This window comes from Erpetoichthys calabaricus, chromosome 4, assembly GCF_900747795.2.
Source record: "Erpetoichthys calabaricus chromosome 4, fErpCal1.3, whole genome shotgun sequence".
NCBI lineage: Eukaryota > Metazoa > Chordata > Cladistia > Polypteriformes > Polypteridae > Erpetoichthys > Erpetoichthys calabaricus.
Genome location: NC_041397.2, coordinates 315,766,856 through 315,788,951, shown reverse-complemented (window position 1 = coordinate 315,788,951; position 22,096 = coordinate 315,766,856). Strand labels below are relative to the sequence as shown.

Here is a 22,096-nt window from a genome sequence, read left to right as displayed (position 1 = left end):
GTAAGAGAGGTAGATAGGACGAAGGTGATTAGGCTTTGTTATTTTGGAGGTGTTCCCGTGACCCAGACAACGGGCGGCTGTAGGGCACCGTTTATATCGCGGCAGATTGAATAAAAAGCCAGTCGGCATTTTGGAAGACTTCCCCGGACAAGCGGCTCCTGAGTGTGTTTATTCGACGGGACGTCACACTACTTATATACCTAATCTAAATTATTGTGAAACAACCAAGTGGCGTCCGCTTTCTGAGCAAGAGCCGAGATCAGTAGTATTTGACTACAAAAATCTTGTGTAAAAGTTAATGCTTCCAAGCGCTGTTTATTAAAAAGTTACAATCTCTTTCAATCCTGTGTAATAATTAAAATTACGAACCGAATAATATCGCCACAGTTTAGTTCTGTAGCAAAGGGTGCCCTAGATGTCCTCGACTCCGTTATCTGGCTTATGTATCTGTAAGACTGTTAACTGTTGCTGCGGCTGTGAATTATTACGCATGGTTCCTTTGACTCAGAAAGGAAACAGCGTCCGGATACGGTCATTTGCAGTTGCGAAATGCCTGTCTGACCGTTACATTTGTGGACATGGAGTACCATAAAACATAACACCCACCTCTTATCTCTTTCCGCTGGTGATCACATCTGGACAAAACCCTTTCCTCTGCTCGCTCCTTTTTCATTCTCCTCCAAAGACGCGTGTCCGCCCCATGCAAGACTGACCCCCCTTCTCACTGCACCACCAGTGTAATGCGATGGGTGTCACGTGACAGTCGTTAAGGGCGTTTCGTCAGTGATGTTGGGATTATATGACTGACCTTATACGTACTGTGGTCTTTATACTCCGGTGCTGATATTTAATGTATTGTTTGTACTGCATACTTTAGTTGGACTGTAGTTTGATACGACACGCACACACTTGAGCGCTAGCTACTGTAATCCGCTGTGGTGTTTTACAAGCCGCTATTTCTAGATATTACAAAGGGGTACACGGGCCGTCAATATGCTTTGATGACTCGTCGTATTACTTTTCGTGTTCTTTTGGAAACGAAACCAGGCTAACAAAGAATCATCAACTCCTTTTTGACGAACTACCTAAAAAGATCGAGAAACACACAAAACTCATTTTTTTCATCGAAACTAATTCTCCACTTCAAGAACTGATTTTGTTTGTTCCTGTTATTTTTAATGAGCATCTGAAATGCGCCATGTTTTAATTGCCGCTTACCCCGGAAAAGACAGCGGACTACTCCTTGACTTGTTCAAAATGCGAGCAAGGCAAGTACTTTTTTTGTACTGTATTGTACGTAATACGGCAGTATGCTTTTTATTTTATTAACTGTAAAAGCTTGAAAACAAAGCAAAACTAAACTGTTTTATGTAAATTTCGATAACTGAGCTGTGCCACAAACCCACCCTTCTGTTGTGACTCGCTTGCTGACTGGGATAAATTAAAATGTTAACAAATTGTTTTTAAGTACTTCGGTTGCTTTTGATCTGATTACATTATTATATAAAGGAGTTGTGAATGCTACAATTAAACTCGTACTTTTGAATCAATTTTCTGAAGTCTTTATTTTCACAGCGCTTGTAATATTTATTCATCTTGGTGTAATAATATGTTCCCAGAAAAAAGTTAGAAAATAAATTTTCAGAAATTCTAAGAATTGCAGATACGTAGTTATGACCACTTACCATATGCTAACATTTAAAGAATACAAATGGCTGCATTAAAGACAAGTAGGAAGACCGCATATATAAAGATCTATTTTAATAAATGTGATCATTGCGGTAGTGGATTGATATCGAATTCTTTTTTCGTTTCCGTCAAACATTTTAGGTGTTCTTTATTTACTTAAGGGTGCTGAATCCAAATATGACAACTGAACTGATTCGGGCTTTGACAGATAAACGATTTAAAATTTAAAAAAAAAACACTTTACACCAAAAAATTACCTATTTTAAAATTTTTTATTTAGACTTGAAAAAATATAAATGTCACATGTTTTAAATATTTTATTACTTATTAAAATTACAGTACTCATTTGGTAATGTTTCCATCCATCCATTATCCAACCCGCTATATCCTAACACAGGGTCACGGGGGGTCTGCTGGAGCCAATCCCAGCCAACACAGGGCGCAAGGCAGGAACAAATCCTGGGCAGAGCGCCAGCCCGCCGCTGTTCGGTAGTGTGTTCCTCTTCCAATACTGTCAGTGCCTAACATATCTCACTCCAATTGTCTCGGTGAACAGCAACAACATCAAAGACAACATTTATGCCCATAGTACGTTTTCATACAAAGAATGTTGCTAAAAAATGCTTTACAAGATATCAAGGAATTACTCGTAAGTAAAAGAAATAAATTAGATAAGAATAATATTGAAAAATAAATAAATAAATAGCCATACGAGCTTAAATAACAGACATGATTATAACAAAAGTAGGTCCTTATATATAATGTCATATTGTAAGTCTCTTTGTAACAACCGGTAGAACACAATTAAAAATAAATAAATAAATAAAAATGAAATATAAAAGCACTAAATTGGTGAGTAAGTAAAAAACAAGACCTGCAGGATACAGCTGGGGCACCTGACTTCATCACATGACTTTCATCTCGCTGCAAAACAGAAGAAATGGAAAAGAAAGCAGAGAACTGTAGAGATTAGTAAAGACTCCAAATCCTTGAACATTATGATACTTTTATGGCTATACAGTGTATTAAGAGTACAACTAAAATGTCTTTAATGAGAAATTGACTAAATGAGATACCAGATTCCAGCGTCACTACACAAACTAAATATAGCCCTGACAGAGCTTGTCTCACCTTGCACATACCACTTCAGTCAATTTAAAATGATAACAAAAAAGGAAGTCAGAACTTTAATTTTTAAATTGAAACCTACTACTTGTGCTTTTGAACAGTCCAAAGAAACACTAGTGAAAAAACTGAATTCATGTTCAGTCATCATTCATTCTTAGTCTTCTCACTAGTTCATTACTGAGTGGTGCAGTTCCTAATGCACTAAAAATGTCAGGTATCAGTCCATTATTTAGAAGCTACAGCTAGACCCACATACACTTTATAATGATAGACCTACTTCATATTTACCTCAAAAATACTTGTCAAAGTAGTCACCTTACACATCACAATTTATTTGTGAAATTCCAGTCACAATATAGAAATGGCACATACAACGTGTTGTAAAGGACATTCTGATATCCTATGACGAAGGAAATTCCACCGTAATTATGTTACATTTAAGCACAGCATTTGACACCAAATCAGTTCCAGTATGTACAGAAATATGCTGATTGGACTCATTTGGATTGGACTCCATCATTATACTCAGAAGTTAAATGTGTCCCGCAGGGTTCAGTACTCAGACCTTTACTGTTTCCACTTAACAAGCTTCCATTTGGAACTATTATTAGATAACATTTCAGTAATTTTCACTTGTTTACAGACAATACCCAGCTGGGCCTTTGTTTTAGACCAAATTATGTTTCTCCAATGGTATCCTTAATTATCCTCCATGGGAATGAAGGGTCTGGAGAAACTGGTCGTGAAGCACATTCACCACAACATTCCTGCTACCCTGTATCAATCCATACTAGTTTACATACCAGTTTTCTATACTCACAAACATCTATGAGAAGCATGGAAGCCTCTGTTGTATTTAAAATATGTTACCTAGCAATATTGTGAACTTTTTCAGTGATCACTTTTTCATCTTTTGTCTGTCTCCTTTAACAGACATCTACATATAACCCTATTATTGGCGCTGAACATAATACAAGGTAAGAATTTTATCCTTTACTGAAGTCCTAATTGCAGAAGCTTGGTAAAAAATCAATATGATGTTAAATAAGGCTGCATTTAACTTCTTTTGCATGTTCTAATGAGAGTTGAAATCAAACCTATCTTTAGAAACAGTCTCATGCTTCTGAAGAATTCCCAAGTGCTGCCATATCCTTTGAGAAATACAGTATCATTATTTTCATCATGTCTGGAATGGATGTTGCAGGTTTTTGCATGTAACTCACTCTTTTTTCCTTGTGTGAACTTGCAGAGTCTAAAGAATACTTAAACGGTATAGGTTTAAACAAGGGGGCTTTGCCCCCTGCTCGCTTCGCTCGCCTACCCCTGGCGTTTTGAACCTGTGCCTGCTGGGCAGCCACGTGTAAGGATAACGCACGTTTAAAACGGAGCGTTCGTCCGTGTCACTCTGTGGCCCCCCACTGTTAATACGGAGCTCCGTCCGTACTATTATGCGGTGCATTGTGGAATACTGCGGACCCCGTAGTGTTTCCCGTTTCAGTTTGTATATCGGTCAGTCGAGCTTTTGTTTTTGAAGGTTTTGAATTCCGGTCTTCATTATCTGTAACCTGCTGTTCATGTGTTTGGCCCCCTCGTTTAAGCTGTTTATGACGTTTTACTTTGCTTTCTACTCTGTCTTTCATTTCTGATCTCGCTTTATTCTGCTTTTGTTTCAATGACACCTGGGGCCTCATGTATAAACGGTGCGTACGCACAGAAATGTTGCGTACGAACCTTTCCACGCTCAAATCGCGATGTATAAAACCTAAACTTGGCGTAAAGCCACGCACATTTCCACGGTAACTCATACCTTGGCGTACGCAATTTCTCCCCTCGGTTTTGCAGACTGGCGGCACCCAGCGTCAAAGCAGTGCTACTGTTCCTGTGTGACCACCCTTTCTTTCTTAGATCCACATCCACGGCGGCGGCTTTATCAAATACACTGAAATTAACCGCATATCGTTCATAAATTTAATGCATCTGATTGTAATTAACCTGTAACAATATAATGGTCCACAGAATGGTCAAACTACTGTTCCCGTGTGCTCATCCTTTCTTTCTTAGCTCCACATTCCTGACGCGGCTTTATAAATACACTGAAATTAACTGCATATTGTTTATTAGTGTAATGCATCTGATTGTAATTAACCTGTAGCAATATAATGGGCCAGGGAATAGCCATAGTATTCCAAATACCATAACTGCTTTAGCGTTTTTACGTTTACTGCATCTTGTTCTTCTTTTTGCTGTTCCCGTTAAGGGTTGCCACTGCGGATCATCTTTTTCCATATTACTCTCACTGCACCACTCGGAGTATTTATATCACTGTATCTGAGTGTGAATCACAGCAGCAGATGATCGGAAAGAGAATTATCGGTATACAGTTTCAAGTACATACTGTACCTCAACCACGGCAAAAACCGTCAAAGCCTTTCCTGTACGGACCTCGCGTTTCAGAAACAGTTTCATCCCAATAACTCTAAACGCACTCAATCAGTCCATCAAGTGATCCTTGTAGAACTGTTTGTACTTATAAGTACAATCACCTCACTGTAAACTTGCACTACAGTTATAATATTGCACAACCTGCGCTACTTTATAAAGCGCGTATGATGACAATATCATTTTTAAGATGAAATGCAGCAAAATATGTTGCTTATAGTATACAGGTAAAACTTTAACTTCATTTAAATAATCTGTATTGTTAATAATTAAACATGTGAGGACACGGTGCCGCAGCGTATAGTTCAAGGATAGCTCCTGCCTTGCGCTGTATTCTTGCTGGTGCTGACGCGACACTGGAAGGATAGACGAATAGAATAATTAAACATGTACTACGAAGATATTTCAATGTTCCTTAAAAGTTTTGAAGAATCGGCGTTCTAAGCTTACATATGGCTTAACGTCTATTACAGAGCTGATTGTGTGGCGATTGGAGAAAGAAAAGTATGGACAAGAATTGGAGGTTAGTACGTTTGAAAGAGACAGTACTTCTGTAATAAATTATTTCATCGAAGGTCGCACATGGCACCGCAAGCCTCTTGCGTGAGATATGAACAATCACTGCGCCACCGTGTTCCCATGTTTAATAACACGCTTTCATTCCTATCATCATGAAAATGATATCACGTATACATCTCAGTATTTTAATTATTCAGAGAGCTGTAATATCTCGAATGTAATGCATTCTGTGTCCTGTCGGAGAAAGAGAAAGAACGGAAGCACGTAGTGATTCACACACATAGAGCACATAGAAGATCAAATACAGAACAAAGACTTTAACATGCTACTTGAGAAACTAGTAAAATAAACGATTTTAAGATGAAGTTTATGATGCTCTACTTTAATGGCAAAATAAACTACGTGATTAAAGTGGAAATTTCGAGATTAAAGTTGACATTTCGTGCTTTTTTCCCACTGTGTGCCTATGTTTTTTGTTTGTACCCTAATAAGCTTTCATATGACACTCAGACGGTGGGCTACGACTCGCCTTTTAACAGCGACTTTGATATGTGATTTCTTTTTTATTTCGGGCACTGTGCGACTTTGTGAATTTGATCTTTCGAGTTTTTCCGACACTCTGTCACTCGATCAACTTTCTTTTGTTGATTATACCACTGTTTAAACCAACAAATAGTACGTTTTTCCTTTGCCTCCACTTGGTATTCGCTGAAATTCTTATATTTTCCCCTGTGCTTTTCCCATTGTCTTTTCACAGAAGGCTATTTATATTGATTTGCATATTCAAAGAGGCGTAATTCTGGGAGGAGTTGGGGCGGGACAGAAGGCGCGTGCACGTGTGTTACTTTTCACGCAAATCGGGATTTATGTAGTGGAAGAACGTGAAAGTATGCGTGTGCACAGATTCTTGCATCTGGATTTTTCTGTGCGTACGCACAATCCCGCTTTTGTGCTTACGCCATGTTATAGTGTGAGTTCTACGCACGGCGTTATACATGAGGCCCCTGGTCCGTGGTGAATATATTTTCCCTTTTTCGAGTAATAATTTTCATTTGTTTGCGATACTGTGATGTTTATCGTACTGTTAATAATGCATCAATGTAATGTGATTCACCTATGCACTGCGAACTCTGTAGTGTTTCCCGTTTCACTTCGTATCTCGTTTAGTTGAGCTCTTTCTTTTTGGAGCAGTGCCTGCCTGGTCTGCGGCATTTCAGACTCACGTTGTAGGTGCCTGCGTTCATTAATTATATCCAGGCAGGTGCGTGTTTGTATCTCGGTCACTCGAGCTGTGTCGTGTTGAATCCGTGCCTGCTTTGCCTACGCAGTTTGAGATGCGCATTGTAGGCGTCCATGTTCATTAGATCTGTCCACGCGGGCTCGGTGTCGAAGCTGTGTTAGTTGTTGAGCTGTTAAGTTTTGGAGCCGAGACAGTTTTGCTTCCACGGTTTCAGACGCGTGTCCGTACCATCTCGGGTTTGATGTATAAACCTTTGAGGACTCCGTAGTGTGTCCCGTTTCACTCTGGGGCGGGGTGTTGACTCCTCTTGTTTTACTATGTCTCCTCCTGCGCCTTCACTACGCATTAGTGCCACTCACAATATGGCGGCGATGCCTGCTCCTTCCGTATTATGTCGGTTTTTACCGTGCTGTGTACGCTCCTTTGCCTTTTGTACTTTACCGCGCCTTCCGACGCACGATGTAGGCGCCTGCACCTTCCGAGTCTGCCACCGCTGTGTGGTGTGGACGTTTAACAGTCGTTGTTTCTGCCTTTATATTCTGTATCTCGGTGTGCAAGTGTTTCGTGCCTAGGTTTTTTGAAGCTGTTGCATTCCAGTTTTCATCATCTGTAACCCGCTCTCCATGTGTTTGTCCCCGTTCTTTAATCCCTTTATAAAGTTTTACTTTGTTTCCTACTCTGTGTTTTATTTCTGACCTCGCTTTATCCTGCTTGCGGCATGTCAGACGGTTCGTAGTCTCTCCCGTTTCACTCTGGAGGGGGGGGGGGCTTTGTGTGGCACTTGCGCACTATGTCTATTGCGTCCACGGGTAGGTCCCTGCGTCCATATCCGGTTTACCATTCTCGTTTAGTAATGTGGATGTTTGGGTCCCCAGCGAGATCCCTGTTCAATCACAATGATGCTAATTTTAAACTTATAAATGCAAAGGAAGTTAACATAATCATTCACTGATCATTAGCAATCTTGGTTAGGGTGCTCCTATAAGCAGTCTGGCCCCAACAGTCATGGTCTCTGGAATAAACGTCAGTTTCAATGTGTGTTATTTGTTTTGTAGAAGGGTGACCAGAGGGGGGCATCCAGGGCAGACTTAATGTATCATCAGTAGTCTTCGTAGGGATCCTCCTCTATTCCAGGGTTGGAAGAGGAAAATAGGTTAGTAGTTACGTCTCACCTATATTATTTCCCCAGTTAACTTCATCAGCAGAGCTTCTAACACATTGCTATAATGCACATGCATGGATGAAAACAGTAGGCCTCAAAGTTTCTTTGAACTTGACCCTACCATGCTTCTTGTGTCAAATGGCCAACTGAATGTCACTATCAAGAAGAGATAGCTTAGCTATTTGCTAAACAAATTGGCTTGATGGACTGAATGGTCTCCTCGTGTTTGTCAAATTTCTTATGTTCTTATCCAAAGGCATTTCACAATTTTCACTTTTTCTCTTTTATTCAAATTCTGTTCTAATAGGAGTTAATTTGTATGAGATTCTTGTAGTGTTCTTGCTTTTCAATGTCAATATCCAGTCTTGTGCTGTGAGCATAAAGGCTTAATTCTCCAAACCACAGGTAAACCAAAAAACTTCCCTTGCTGATGTGAAGGATTGCATCTACAGGAATAGAGACTGATATTTTGACAATGATAATCTTTGGAGAAATGCACAAACATTTAAATTAAACTGAGTCAAGGAACACAAAACACATGCATAACTGACCTACAAAGTGGAAATATATTCAAAATTAAAATAAAATTAGAAAAACACTGTACTAAAATATCTACTCTTTTAAATAACATCCTCCAAAATATCAAGTCAAGTTTTGAAAGTCCCTAAAGTCCTCCTGTCCACCACAATACTTTGTCCCTTATATCATGTGTCTGTGGTTCTCTGTAAAGAAAAACGTCCTAATGTTTCTGTGAAATTTACCTTAATAAATTTCCAACTGTGTCCCTGTGTTCTTGATGAACTCATTTTAAAGTCACCGTCTCGATCCACTGGACTAATTCCATTCATAAAGTTTAAACACTTCAAATCATGTCTGCTCTTCATCTCCTTTAAAGGCTTAGCTCTTTTACTCTTTCCTCATAACTCATCCTCTGTAACCCTGGAATCAGCCTAGTCGCTCTTCTCTGGACCTGTTCTAGTGCTGCTATGTCCGTTTTTGTAGCCTGGAGACCCAACCTGCCAACAGCACTCCAGATGAGGCCTCACCAGCGTGTTATAAAAGTTTGAGCAGAACCACCTGTGACTTCTACTGCACACATGCAGGCACAATATAACCTGACATTCTGTTAGTCGTCTTAATGGTTTCTGAAAACTGTCTAGAAGTCAATAGCTTAGAGTCCACTACGACTCCTAAATCCTTCTCATAAGGTGCACTCTCGATTTGTGTATTCAGACCTCACATTTGTACTTCCTACTTTTAATACCTTACAATTATTTACTTTAAATTTCGTCTGTCACAAATCTGGTCGTCACCTAATTCTGGTAAGGTTCCTTTCACCATAACCCTATGTAATCTGTGGTTTAGCCAATTCCATACTATGAACTTCATTGTTGACTTTATACTGCAGACATGGTCCTGACATTTATGTAGTCAAACTTTCTGTACCTCAACTACAGATACCAAAAGTCTGATAACTTACTCATAGATCATTAGAGATGCCTGAAAGTAACACATTTTGGCCATAAAAAGTGAGTGAAAAATCAGACTAGGACACTATTTGCGACCACGAAACTCTTGAAATCATGCTGAGCAAGTACCAACAGGGCCAGACATGACGGTGGCTGGATAGCCTTCTTTATTTGATGTGTCCATGAAGGTTAATTTACCTTAACTCCTTTGGAAAAGAAACTGAAATAATATTCACGACTAATAAATACTTCTTTTCTCAGTTCATTTTGATCTCAACATAGGGAAACACCAGATTAGATCACATCATTTCCATAGTTTAAAAAAAGAGAGCACATTCTGTGAAACAATGATAACAACATAAAAGTGAACAAAGTGAAAGCACACAATTATAACAAAACCTCACACATAGGATTCTGACTTTCGCCAGCTGTCTGGGATGAGGAATCACCTAAAAAATGTAAAAGGAGAACCAGAAATATCTCACCTCATCTCATTTTCTTAATCGCTTTTCCTGGTGAGGGTCACAGATGGACTAGACATATCTGTTTTATTAATAGATGGTTCACTTAAAGGGAATCATGATTTTTTTTTTTTTGCAAAATAATGAAAGTTTACAGCTGAAACATTTCATCTGTAAACTTCACTAAAAGATTTAGCACACCTCATAGATTCCCAAGAAATAAATGGAATAAATATTTTACTGAAGCTTTTACAAAAGAATAAATCATTGGAATGCCTCAGGCACAGGCAAAGTAAGAACATGTCAAGAACCTGTTAGTCACTGTACTGGTTTTTTGTCATTTTTTTTTTTTTTAAATTGTTTTGTTCTATTTATATTTTTTATAATCTGTACTCAAATTGCCAATAAATTGTTTTTTCCATAGCAGGAAATGTTTTGCAATTTTCTTTCAATGGTGCAGCCATATTCTTTATAGCAGCTATGTGCACTGTGGGTCGAATGTTCCTGCTGTGATTGGTGTGTGATGTCATTGCACAGCTGCAGTAATCTCACCAAATTTTGGATAAAAAATAAGGGAGGACATGTCTAAGATTAGTGATTCTCCATTTCAAACATCTAATAAATGCTAGGAAAAGTGTTCTGTTTGGTAATGATTTTGTATTTGGTTATCATGATAATTTTTAGTTCACATCTTATTTTAAGTATGTTACTCTTGACTCCCTTGTTTTATGCTTTGCCTGTCTTTTGAGGTTCCTTTGGGTAATCACTTTTAAAAACAGCATTTATTCTCTGCAAGTCAAATATATGTGTGGTTGCATGAGCTAAAGTCCAAAAGAAATACTATATCTCAGTTCAGATATTTTAGAACAGAAGATTCAGACGTACTTCAGCCCCTGAAAGCATTTTAAGACCCTCACAGATTTCACTAGTGGTGCTGAAAGAATTCAAACTTATCTATATATATAATTCACTAAGGCACGCAAGACACCATGGAGTACGTAAGACAGAGCCCCGCCCACCAACTCTAAGACCATGGGATACGACAACTCACAGAGCCACGCCCACCAACTCTAAGAATTCACTAAGTCCATGGCAAGCAAGACACACGCAAGACAGAGCCACGCCCCCCAACAATTCACTTAGCAGCCAACCATGGCACACGCACGACAGAGCCACGCCCCCCAACAATTCACTTAGCAGCCAACCATGGCACACGCACGACAGAGCCACGCCCGCCAACTATTCACTTAGCAGCCAACCATGGCACACGCACGACAGAGCCACGCCCGCCAACTATTCGAGCGAGAGCGAAAGCATTTGCCAAGAATGTTTTCATTAATCAAGAACGAAAGTCGGAGGTTCGAAGACGATGACATACCGTCGTAGTTCTGACCATAAACGATGCCGACAGGCGATCCGGTGGCATTATTCCCATGACCCGCCGGGCAACCAACTGGGCAAACAAAGTGTTTGGGTTCCGGGGAGAGTATGGTTGCAAAGCTGAAACTTAAAGGAATTGACGGAAGGGCACCACCAGGTGTGGAGCCTTTCGCTTAACTTGACTCAACACGGGAAACCTCACCCGGCCCGGACACAGAGAGGATTGACAGACTGATAGCTCTTTCTCGATTCTGTGGGTGGTGGTGCATGACCGTTCTTAGTTGGTGGAGCGATTTGTCTGGTTAATTCCAATAACGAATGAGACTCCCTCCTGCTAAATAGTTACGCGACCCCCGAGCGGTCGGCGTCCAACTTCTTAGAGGGACAAGTGGCTTTCAGCCACATGAGATTGAGCAATTACAGGTCTGTGATGTCCTTAGATGTCCGCTGCTGCACGCGCGCTACACTGAATGGATCAACATGTGTCTACCCGGCGCCGAGTGGCATGGGTAAGCCGTTGAACCCCATCCGTGATGGAGACCGGGGCTTGCAATTGTTCCCCACGAATGAGGAATTCCCAGTAAGTGCGGGTCATACACTCGCACTGATTAAGTCCCTGCCCTTTGTACACACACCCTGTCGCTACTACCATGGTCGGGTGACTTGGTGGATTATATATAGAAAAGCAGCCAGAACCGAAAAGAACAATAAAAAGTCAACATGGCTCAGAGGTGCATGTGGACTGTACACAGACGAAAGCGACTCAGGTGAGGAGTTGAGGGTGGCCACATGAGCAGGCAGTGCGTACTGAACGATGACTAAGAAATCAGCAGACTAGAATGGCGGGGGGAGGGGCGCAATGGGCGTCCTTCCCCTCTCCCCCCGTTCCACCCTCCGCACCCAGCGCCATCCAGCCCCGTCCCTTGCTCTTTTCATTCACCTACAGTCGTATCCTCAAACCCACCCCATTTGGACAACTGTGTCTTTCAGGAAGTGTTCACCCATCAATACATAATTATGCGGCCTAGTTATTTATAAATTTCTACACCAGTAATCACTTCAAAAAAGTAGAAGTCCTTAGTATGACCCCATTATTATAATAATAATAATACATTTTATTTATATAGCGCCTTTCCCATGCTCAAGGCACTTACAGAATATAATAAAGAATGGCAGGGAATAGCATTTGTATAGCATTGTACAAACCAGATAAATAAATAAAGAAGATTAAGACAGTGAATTATTTACTGTATAGCCCAATAAGCCTTGATTCTAACCCATGTAAAATTATACAAATTACTAGCTGATTACCCAGTGGCTTCGCTGACCGAGTACAAGGGGAAAAAAATAAAATGTATTCTATAAGTTATTAAACAGTAAAACATTAACATTTAAGAAGTAAAGATACATTGAGCACCACCGGAGTGGTTTCGGGTAAACTACATTTTAAAGGCGCTATAACAGAACAGGTAAGTTGTACTAACAGCAGCTAAAATGTATTTGGATCATCTCTCGGTAGTAGATCACTTGTGAAAGGCGCTACACGACCGCTGTGGTACAGAAATTACATTTTCTATGTGATCGTCCTAATTTCTGCCTGACAACCTTGCACTATGTGCGTGTGATTTACTTCTTAAAATAATTCATCACAAAAGCAACCTTGAATGTTGCGGGGTTTTAGTGACCCGAACTCACCTTAAGTAAGGACAGTAAGTAGTCATGCATGGCAATTTACAAACAGAGTCGTGCTTCGATGGCGCCGATTAAACTCATTCCCAAAGATTTCCACTCTCCCAGGAGCCGAAGTGTCACAAACAGTGCGAGAAGAGAGGACGCTGCCCGAAACTGCGAAGCTCACGACCCGGCGAAGCAGCCCGACATTCCACGCCTCCCAGCGTCCACTTTGTTCTCAAGACCCCTGGCTAGTGATGGGCCGTTCGATTCTGAGGTTTCGACACTGAGTCGAGCTTTCGAAGCATGTTTTTAACGTTTTTTTTTCATTTAGCGCATGCGGTGTGTGTCACTATCTGGTTCCCGTTGCCAGCCCGATTTGCATGCGCGTTCGTATTGAAAGGCTACGTCATCACACACTTTACGGTGCAGCCCAATCTGTTAAACGCATGCGTGAAATACGTCCAACACGTAATTTTGAGGCGCACTAGCGTAATGACGTCATTGATATCCGCGCCTAAGACATAGAATTACTAGGCTCCTCATGACCAGCAGCATCGTACGTCAACGTCTCCGCCATTTTGCGAGTGGCACTGCTGTGGAGTGAAGTAATGGATAAAGATGCCTCACGCAAGTGCTGCTTGGGATTGTACAAACCGCTGTACGCTCCAAACCAGATCACAGGGATTACATTTCATAGGTAAAGCTGAACAATTGTTTTGGTAATATTTGGCCATTAGAAAATCCTGTTTTATAATCTTAACTTTAGCTACGCCAGGCTAAGCTAACAAAGCTATGCATTTATTTGCTCAAGTGAGCCTCCAAACAACATTTTGGCTAAACGTATTTGGTTACTAACTATGTAGATTGTTGTTAGCTGTTAATATTTCTCAAACTTTGAAAGTTTCCCAAAGAAATCCACCTTAGGAAGCAGTGGGAGGAAGCCCTTAGACGGAATTTTGAGAAAGCTGTCCTGTGATGTGTGCCATGCTAGTTTGGTAACAGATGCTGTACCGGTATCAGATGATCAAACCTACCACTTGCTCACATTAAAAAAACAAAGGAGGTTTGATGATTCCTTCTGAGGGTCCAGTCAATGTGGTCAAAGTAGCTGAGCGTGTTATCTGATAGTCGACATTAGGGCAAGCTGTCAGTGGATCTTTGATCAATCAGTTTGTTCGGGCTGAGATTGGTTCAGATGATGTGTTTTTTTTTTTTCTCAAGGAGCACACTGAGGAAACACAGTTTGAAATTGACAACCATCATTTCATCCTCATGTCTTTAGTTGTGTCTGTCTTCCACAAACTAAGGCTGCACCATATTGCCTGACTGAATACTCTCAAATTACAGGATCTGAGTGAGCAAGCGGGAGTGTAAGTCTGGAGGAGATCAGTGAGTTTGTGGAGAGCTTTAAATGCTAAGAGCGGTATTTTGTATCGTATTCTGTAGTTAACAGGGAGCCAGTGAAGTTGAGAGAGAATAGGTGTAATATGTTCACTGGATTTAGAATAGCAGGTTATTATCCTGGCAGCAGAATTTTGAAGAAGTTGTAAGCAATGGATACAGGGCCGGATTTTCCTATAGGCTAACTAGGCTTCAGCCTAGGGCCTCAAGATCAAGAGGGGCCTACATTCAAATTGTTAGCAAAACTTTATTATCTCTCATGTAATTTACAAACTTAAAAATGGAAGGTGAAAGGGCCTCATAAGTGGAATAGCCTAGGGCCTCTTTTCATATAAATCCGGCCCTGGATGGATAAGAGATGCCAGATAGAATAGCATTACGGTAATCTATACGTGAGGTGACTATAGGGCATTAACCAATACTTCAGTACTGTGTTACGTAAGAACAGGACGAAGTCTAGAAATGTTTCAGAGATCGAAGAAGGCAGTCCGAGAAATGTTACTTATATGGGAGGAATTATTTAATAATTATTATTTAATAATTGCCATTATTAGTGTATAAATGGATATAAATAATTGCATTTAAACGGTTCGCCAACATCTGTTGTATGTAAACGATACTGTTTTAAACGTTATTGTTTTTTCATCAGAAAACCCGGTTTCCACGTCTACCTGTTTTAGTTTAAATGGCACTTTTGCTACTCGCAATATGACGGACTCGATGACATATCGTGTCGACTGGGCAACACAGTGAATGCGGCATCTGTCTAGTCTATGATCTGCGTAGTCAGCAGTCGATTCGGTCACTCGCTCGTGTGCTGAACTGCTTTGGCTCAAAGCGTAAAAGCAGTTGTCTGTGCTACACTGGTAATGTGTGCTAACGCTATAGTTCAAATCCTAATTGGGGCTCGCATATGTTAAAATAAGGACTTTGTATAAAACAGTTATGTAGTACTTGTCTGTAAGATAACATAACATATATTTTAGAGACATTATGAACGATTTACACGGGGCACCTTTTTCCTTGGTGCAGAATCGTGTCCACCTAGAGTCAATAACAAACTGATGAGCATATTTTGCGTAAGGTAGCACGTATTATAACAATCCAGAATCTACTCTACCCCATGTCGATCATATCAGAGAGGCTAAGAAACGCTTCACTAAAGCCGATGTGTTCATTACACCAGTATATGCGCAAGACACTCTCATTAAACGTTTTTACTATTCAGTGATTCCCAGATCTGTAGCTGATTTGTATTATTGATTTCCAAAACGCGAGTAAAAGCGTGTGCTGCATAACTAATCACAACTGTCTTTCAGCGCCATCAACAGTGTCTTCTGCGTTAATGAGACAAAAAAGTTGTAAAGAAACTTTGCGAATTCATCCAGAGGTGGAAATAAAGATCACTCAAGTACTGACAAGAAGGAGCTGCTGGACAAGCACATCTGGAGGCAAACTTTCAAAAAAGCACCTGACTGTCAGCAACATCCTTTCCTTCTGAATGCATCTTATCAAAGGCTGCGCTGGGAGTGTGTGTGTGGGAAGGGGGGGGGGGGGGGGGGGGGGTATGGGGGTAAATAAGTAATCTTCCGAACTGCAGCACAACGGAGTAAATCATTGATGTAAATAAAATTCTTGAAAGACTAAGCTTTTGTCGTTTCTGTATTCTTAAACCATCTTCCAGTTCCACAATCCCCCGCAGTCACTGTCACATTTAACGTTCCCTGCTCCTCACCTGTCGTGTCACCCAAAGCATCAACACTCAGTTTCATTCAAGGCTTTACCGTCCTTCCTTTCATAGACATTAAATAAGACACACATTTCCTCTACATACGTGTCCAATAATAATAGTAAACTGGCAGGAACGAGAAAAAGCACAAGATGGAAATATTCATGACAAGAGCCTGGGCATCAGGGTGAGGATGTGCCTTGTCACCCATTACGTGAGCTCGTCTGCCACCCTTCAGTTGCACTGGCACACGTTACACTCGGGGGTAAATGCAATGGAGAATACTGACAGTGTACACCTTCAGAAGTGGAATAAATCGACTGTATAAGTAGAACATTTCAGATAAATGCTGAATTTTGTTAATCATAAACAATGCAACATAACTATTATATGTGTTGTTACTTTTTATTTATTCTCACCAAACGTTACATATCTACATGGGAAATGAACATGGGTAATATGTTTATAACTAGACAAAGAGCCCGTTTCGACAACGTAAGATGAAACGGGCACAAGTGGAATAGCAAGTAATAAGTATAAGCACCACAAACCTGATATAGGTGTATTGAATGAATGCATAATTAGGCCTGGAGCTGTAGTCGAAATCGCCTTTCAGGCCTCTAGAGCTTTAATCGAAGACGCCTTTCTCTTTGAATTTTCGCAGCCGTAAATCCGCCGCCTACCGCGATTTCGGTCTCGTAAGGTTTTTCGGGCAGCTGCGCAGAAGGCGTTTTTCTTTTTTTTTTTTTTTTCATTTAACAGCAAATTCCACCGTGGACCGAGAGCGAGCAAGGCGAGAACACTAGTAAAGATCTATCAAATGGAAATGGGCATCTTGTTTTATATCTATAACAAACAAAATGATTTGAGTGATGATTTCAACTGTTATTGTAGTTGTTGATGGCGGGTTTAGTGGTTTAAATTTTTAAATATTAAATTAATAAGGTGGAATGTGTTCTTACTTTGAGTGTTGTGGGGGGAGAGCTACACGGTAAATGTGTTAGTAACTGGGATTGCACCTCTATAACTGGAAGATTGCTTAGGAATGATACAGACTGGACAACTATATGTTTTAGGAAATGTTTTTTTATTGCACTGTGCTGTGACTAAGACAACTTTTTACTGATCACCTGTCCGGACCTTGAAGATGTGTTCACGAGGGAGGGATGCTGCTGTTAAAAGCAAATGCTTTTTCGACAGCAGGTCCAGATGTGTTTATCCCGCTGCTTTTTGTTGCCTCAGCACTCAAGAAGATCTTTAATGCCGACCTTAATACGTGCAATGCTCACTTGATACATGCACTGCTCACCTTGGAGTGTCCCATGTGTGTCTGTCTGTCGGTGTGCTGGCGACTGATCTGCGCCATGTCTCTCAGCCTCTCTGATGTTCTCTGGATTGACACCTTTGAATGTTTGGTGCAGCAGAGCAAATTCAACCTGATCTGCCACATTGGGTTTGTTATACAATACAATACAATACAATTTATTTTTGTATAGCACAAAATCAAACAACAAGTGTCACAATGGGCTTTAACAGGCATTGCCTCTTGACAGCCCCCCAGCCTTGATTCTCTAAGAAGACAAGGAAAAACTCCCAAGAAAAACCTTGTAAGGAAAAATGGAATAAACCTTGGGAAAGGCAGTTCAAAGAGAGACCCCTTTCCAGGTAGGTTGGGCGTGCAGTGGGTGTCAAAAGAAGGGGGTCAATACAATACAATACAATACAATACAATACAATACAATACAATACAATACACAGAACTGAAAAAATCCTCAATACAGTATTAAAAATTTTAGAAGTACACAGCAGAATTTAATAGAAGATGATATCACATAATAAGATTTGGATATATTTAGAGTCCTGGAGACCTCATCCATCAAGCTGCCTCCCCCATTTGGCCATTCCACGGCTGAAACAGTGCTGGGCCAGCCAATCTGATGAAAGGACCCCTCTTTCCCACAATTCCTGCGATCCTCCATCTGGGATGACTTTACCTTATGCAGGCAAAACAACTTGACAGGTGGGCCGTTGCATCAAGTGCCACATTTGAGTATCGAGAAGAGAAACAGAATAAGTGAGGTTTAGTAACAAATTATAACTGTCATGTTACTTATGTTTAAGTGCTAATGACTAACAACAGAGATGCAGTCTGTACAGTTAATCAGCAGCTCTAGTCAGGGTGTGCTAAACTGAAGTAGTGAGTCTTCAGCCGGGATTTAAAAGCTGAGACCGAAGGGGCATCTCTTATAGTAACAGGCCGACCATTCCACAGTTTATGGGCCCTTTAACTAAAAGCTCGACCTCCCACTGTTATTTTATTAATCCTTGGAATCATAAGCAGACCGGCATCTTGAGATCTTAATGTGCGCTCTGGTTTGTAAGTCATGATAAGTTCAGACAAGTAAGCCGGAACCTCGGCCATTTAATGCTTTATAAGTTAAAGTAGGATTTTGAAATCTGCCCTAAACTTAACCGGGAGCCAATGTAAGAATTTAAGAACTGGAGTTATGTGCTCATATTTTCTTGTTCTTGTAATAATTCTTGCAGCCGCGTTTTGGATTAACTGGAGGCTGTAAACTGAACAGTTTGAACATCCAGTGAGCACCGCATTGCAGTAGTTAATCCTACTAGAAATAAATGCATGAATTAATTTCTCAGAATCTTGTTTATTTAGAAAGCCCCTTAATTTCCTAACATTTTTAAGATGGAAGAAACATGTTTTGGACAACTTTGTAATATGCACTTTAAATGACATGCTAGAGTCAAAGATAACTCCTAGATTGCGGGCTGATTCAGTAAATTTAATGGGGATTCCAACTGAGTTAAATGATGACAAAATATTGTTGTGATCAGCATCATTCCCTCCAACAATTAACATCTCTGTTTTATCTGTGTTTAAAGACAAGTAGTTCTCATTCATCCACTCCTTTAATTCACTAACACAACTAATTAAAGACAACATTGGAGAAACTTCATTTGATTTAAATGAAAGGTATAACTGGGTGTCATCTGCATACGAGTGAAAATTAACATTATGTTTCCTAATGAGAGATCCCAGTGGAAGCATGTAAAGTGAAAACAGTAAAGGTCCCAGTACTGAGCACTGCGGGACACCATATTGAACTTCTGTGTATAATGATGGAGTACTGTCAGCACATTTCTGTACATATTGGAATCGATTTGATAAATAAGAACTAAATCAAGCGAGCACGGTGCCTGTAAGCCCAACATCATTTTCTAGCCTGTGCAGTAAAATAGAATGGTCGATGGTGTCAAACGCTGCACTTAAGTCCAACAACATAATTATAGTGGAGTTTCCTTCATGAGAGGATATCAGAATGTTGTTTACAATCCGCATTAGTGCCGTTTCTGTACTATGACCAGTGCGGAAACCAGACTGGAATTTCTCAAATAAATTGTAATGCGTAAGATCTGACTGGAGCTGATTAGCGACTACTGTACTTTTTCTAGTATTTTAGAGAGAAACGGTAGATTTGAAATAGGCGTATAATTATTTAGTATGTGTGGGTCTAGGTCTGACTTTTTAAGTAATGGTTTAATGACTGAAACTTTTAGTGCTTCAAGTAGTGTGCCATGCAATTATGAACTACTGATAATGTTTAGAGTAGGCGCTGTAAGAACATCCATTGCACTTTTTACTAGTTTTTTTGGCACTGGATCTAGGGAACAAGTAGTGGGCTTCATTTTAGAAATTAAAGTTAAGACTTCCTGCTCTGTTACACGATTAAAATTATTAAAGTGCTGAATGCAATGTGAGACAGGGTCTGCTAAGCTAGTATGTGGTTTGTAGTGTGATGCAGAGATCTGGGATCTTATATTTTTAATTTTCTCATTGAAGAAGTTCATAAAGTCTGTACTGCTAATATCTGTTGGTATTTTGCACTGTTGATCTGAATTTCCATTTGTTAATTTAGCCACTGTTCTAAACAGTGCCCGAGGATTTTTATTATTGCTATCTATTAATGTAGAATAATATTCTGACCAAGCTTTAAAGAGGGCTTTTTTATATTTATTGACACTCTCTGTCCATGCAATTTGAAGGACATGTAGCTTTGTTGTTCTCCATCTGTGCTCCAGTTTTCAACACTCTAATTTAAGAGCTCAAGTGTTTTCATTAAACCAAGGAGAGTTTCTATGTGCTTTAATCACTTTTGTTTTAAGGGGAGCCACTGTGTCCAGAGCATTTCTTAAGGTCACATTATAATGTGATGTTAGCTCATCTAAATTGTTTTCCACAATCACACTCGACTTACTCAAAGTATCTATAAATTTTGAAGCAGGTTTGTTATCACCTTATTCAATGGAGGGGTTCATGGACATCAAATGGCAATGAATAGAAGATGAATTAATGTAAATACGTAAGCTGCCTTCCGCAATTAGTCATCTCATTTTGATGGCGATTCTAATTAGGGATGATTCCCAAACATATCTCTTATGAGATCCTTCCACAGTATCTCTCAAAATTATTTAGTTCAAATTGGTTATAAAGATTTCACTCCTGATCATTTTTTTTATTATTATTAATTTTGATGAGTCTTTAATTTGGATCAAACTCAGGCTAGCACTACGCTCAGAATTTGAAAAGCAACCACCTTAGTTAGTAGAGCCACTGACAGCGTCTTTTCTTCGTAGCGAACACGTTACTTTTCTGCTCCACAAAATATTGTAAAGTATTAATAAATGAAATATTTCAATACTTGATCAAATAATAACATCTGTGCTTTAAGGAGTTCACCTTTTTTTTTTCAAATGTGCTTACCTATATTATGGCAAAGAACAGGGATAAACCTTTATTTTCCATCTACTCCGTTTTAATTAAGTCAGACCATAGAAAACATTTAAGGGTATTAAATGTGATCTCAAAAAAAGATGAGGGTTAATTATAATACTAATAACAGGAGCGATTATAATGATACAGTGCAAAAGTAAATACTAATTGAAAGAGGGCGGCACGGTGGCGCAGTGGGTAGCGCTGCTGCCTTGCAGTTGGGAGATCTGGGGACCTGGGTTCACTTCCCAGGTCCTCCCTGCGTGGAGTTTGCATGTTCTCCCCGTGTCTGCGTGGGTTTCCTCCGGGTGCTCCGGTTTCCTCTCACAGTCCAAAGACATGCAGGGTAGGTGGATTGGCGATTCTAAATTGGCCCTAGTGTGTGCTTGGTGTGTTTGTGTGTGTCCTGCGGTGGGTTGGCACCCTGCCCAGGTTTGGTTCCTGCCTTGTGCCCTGTGTTGGCTGGGATTGGCAGCAGACCCCCGTTACCCTGTGTTCGGATTCAGCGGGTTGGAAAATGGATGGATGGATGGATAATTGAAAGAGCCGGGAATTCATGAGTGAGGCATCTTATTTTGTTTAACTCTTGCTATCGTATAGTGCAGTGCTCCTCAACCTTTTCTCACCTACGACACACCAACTTTCTTCCTAGAATTCCGCGGCACATCAAAAGCCAAAATATATGGCAGTAACGTAGCGGGGGGGGGGGGGTTGTCCGCACCGAGCGCCAGCTATTTAGAGGCGTCCAAACTACGGTAGTTTCCTTTTTTTTTTTTGTTCCTTGAGGAGGCGCAAAAAAAAATTCTTTCAGCTTTGGGGCGTCAAATTTTTCACCGCTCCGGACAACATGAACTCCAATTTATTTTTCAGCTTTAGGCCGTCACATTTTTCACCGCCCTGGGCAACATGATCTCCAGCTACGCCACTGATATATAGATATTAATTTAATACACAAATTTTACAATAATTTTTCATTTTTTATTATAAGTATACATTTATTATAAGTATACATACAT

General features: G+C 40.2%; 1 protein-coding gene across 1 annotated transcript in view; it reads left to right on the top strand.

The window, feature by feature from the left end:
* Nucleotides 1-1,053: 1,053 nt before the first annotated feature.
* The window catches only part of LOC114669708 (CD276 antigen homolog), a 258,191-nt gene continuing 237,148 nt past the window's right edge, over nucleotides 1,054-22,096 (top strand). The window contains exon 1 of the mRNA XM_051926026.1: nucleotides 1,054-1,268. Within this exon, the coding sequence (XP_051781986.1) occupies nucleotides 1,192-1,268 (77 nt within the window). The 5' untranslated portion in view covers nucleotides 1,054-1,191. The remainder of the gene's footprint in view (nucleotides 1,269-22,096) is intronic.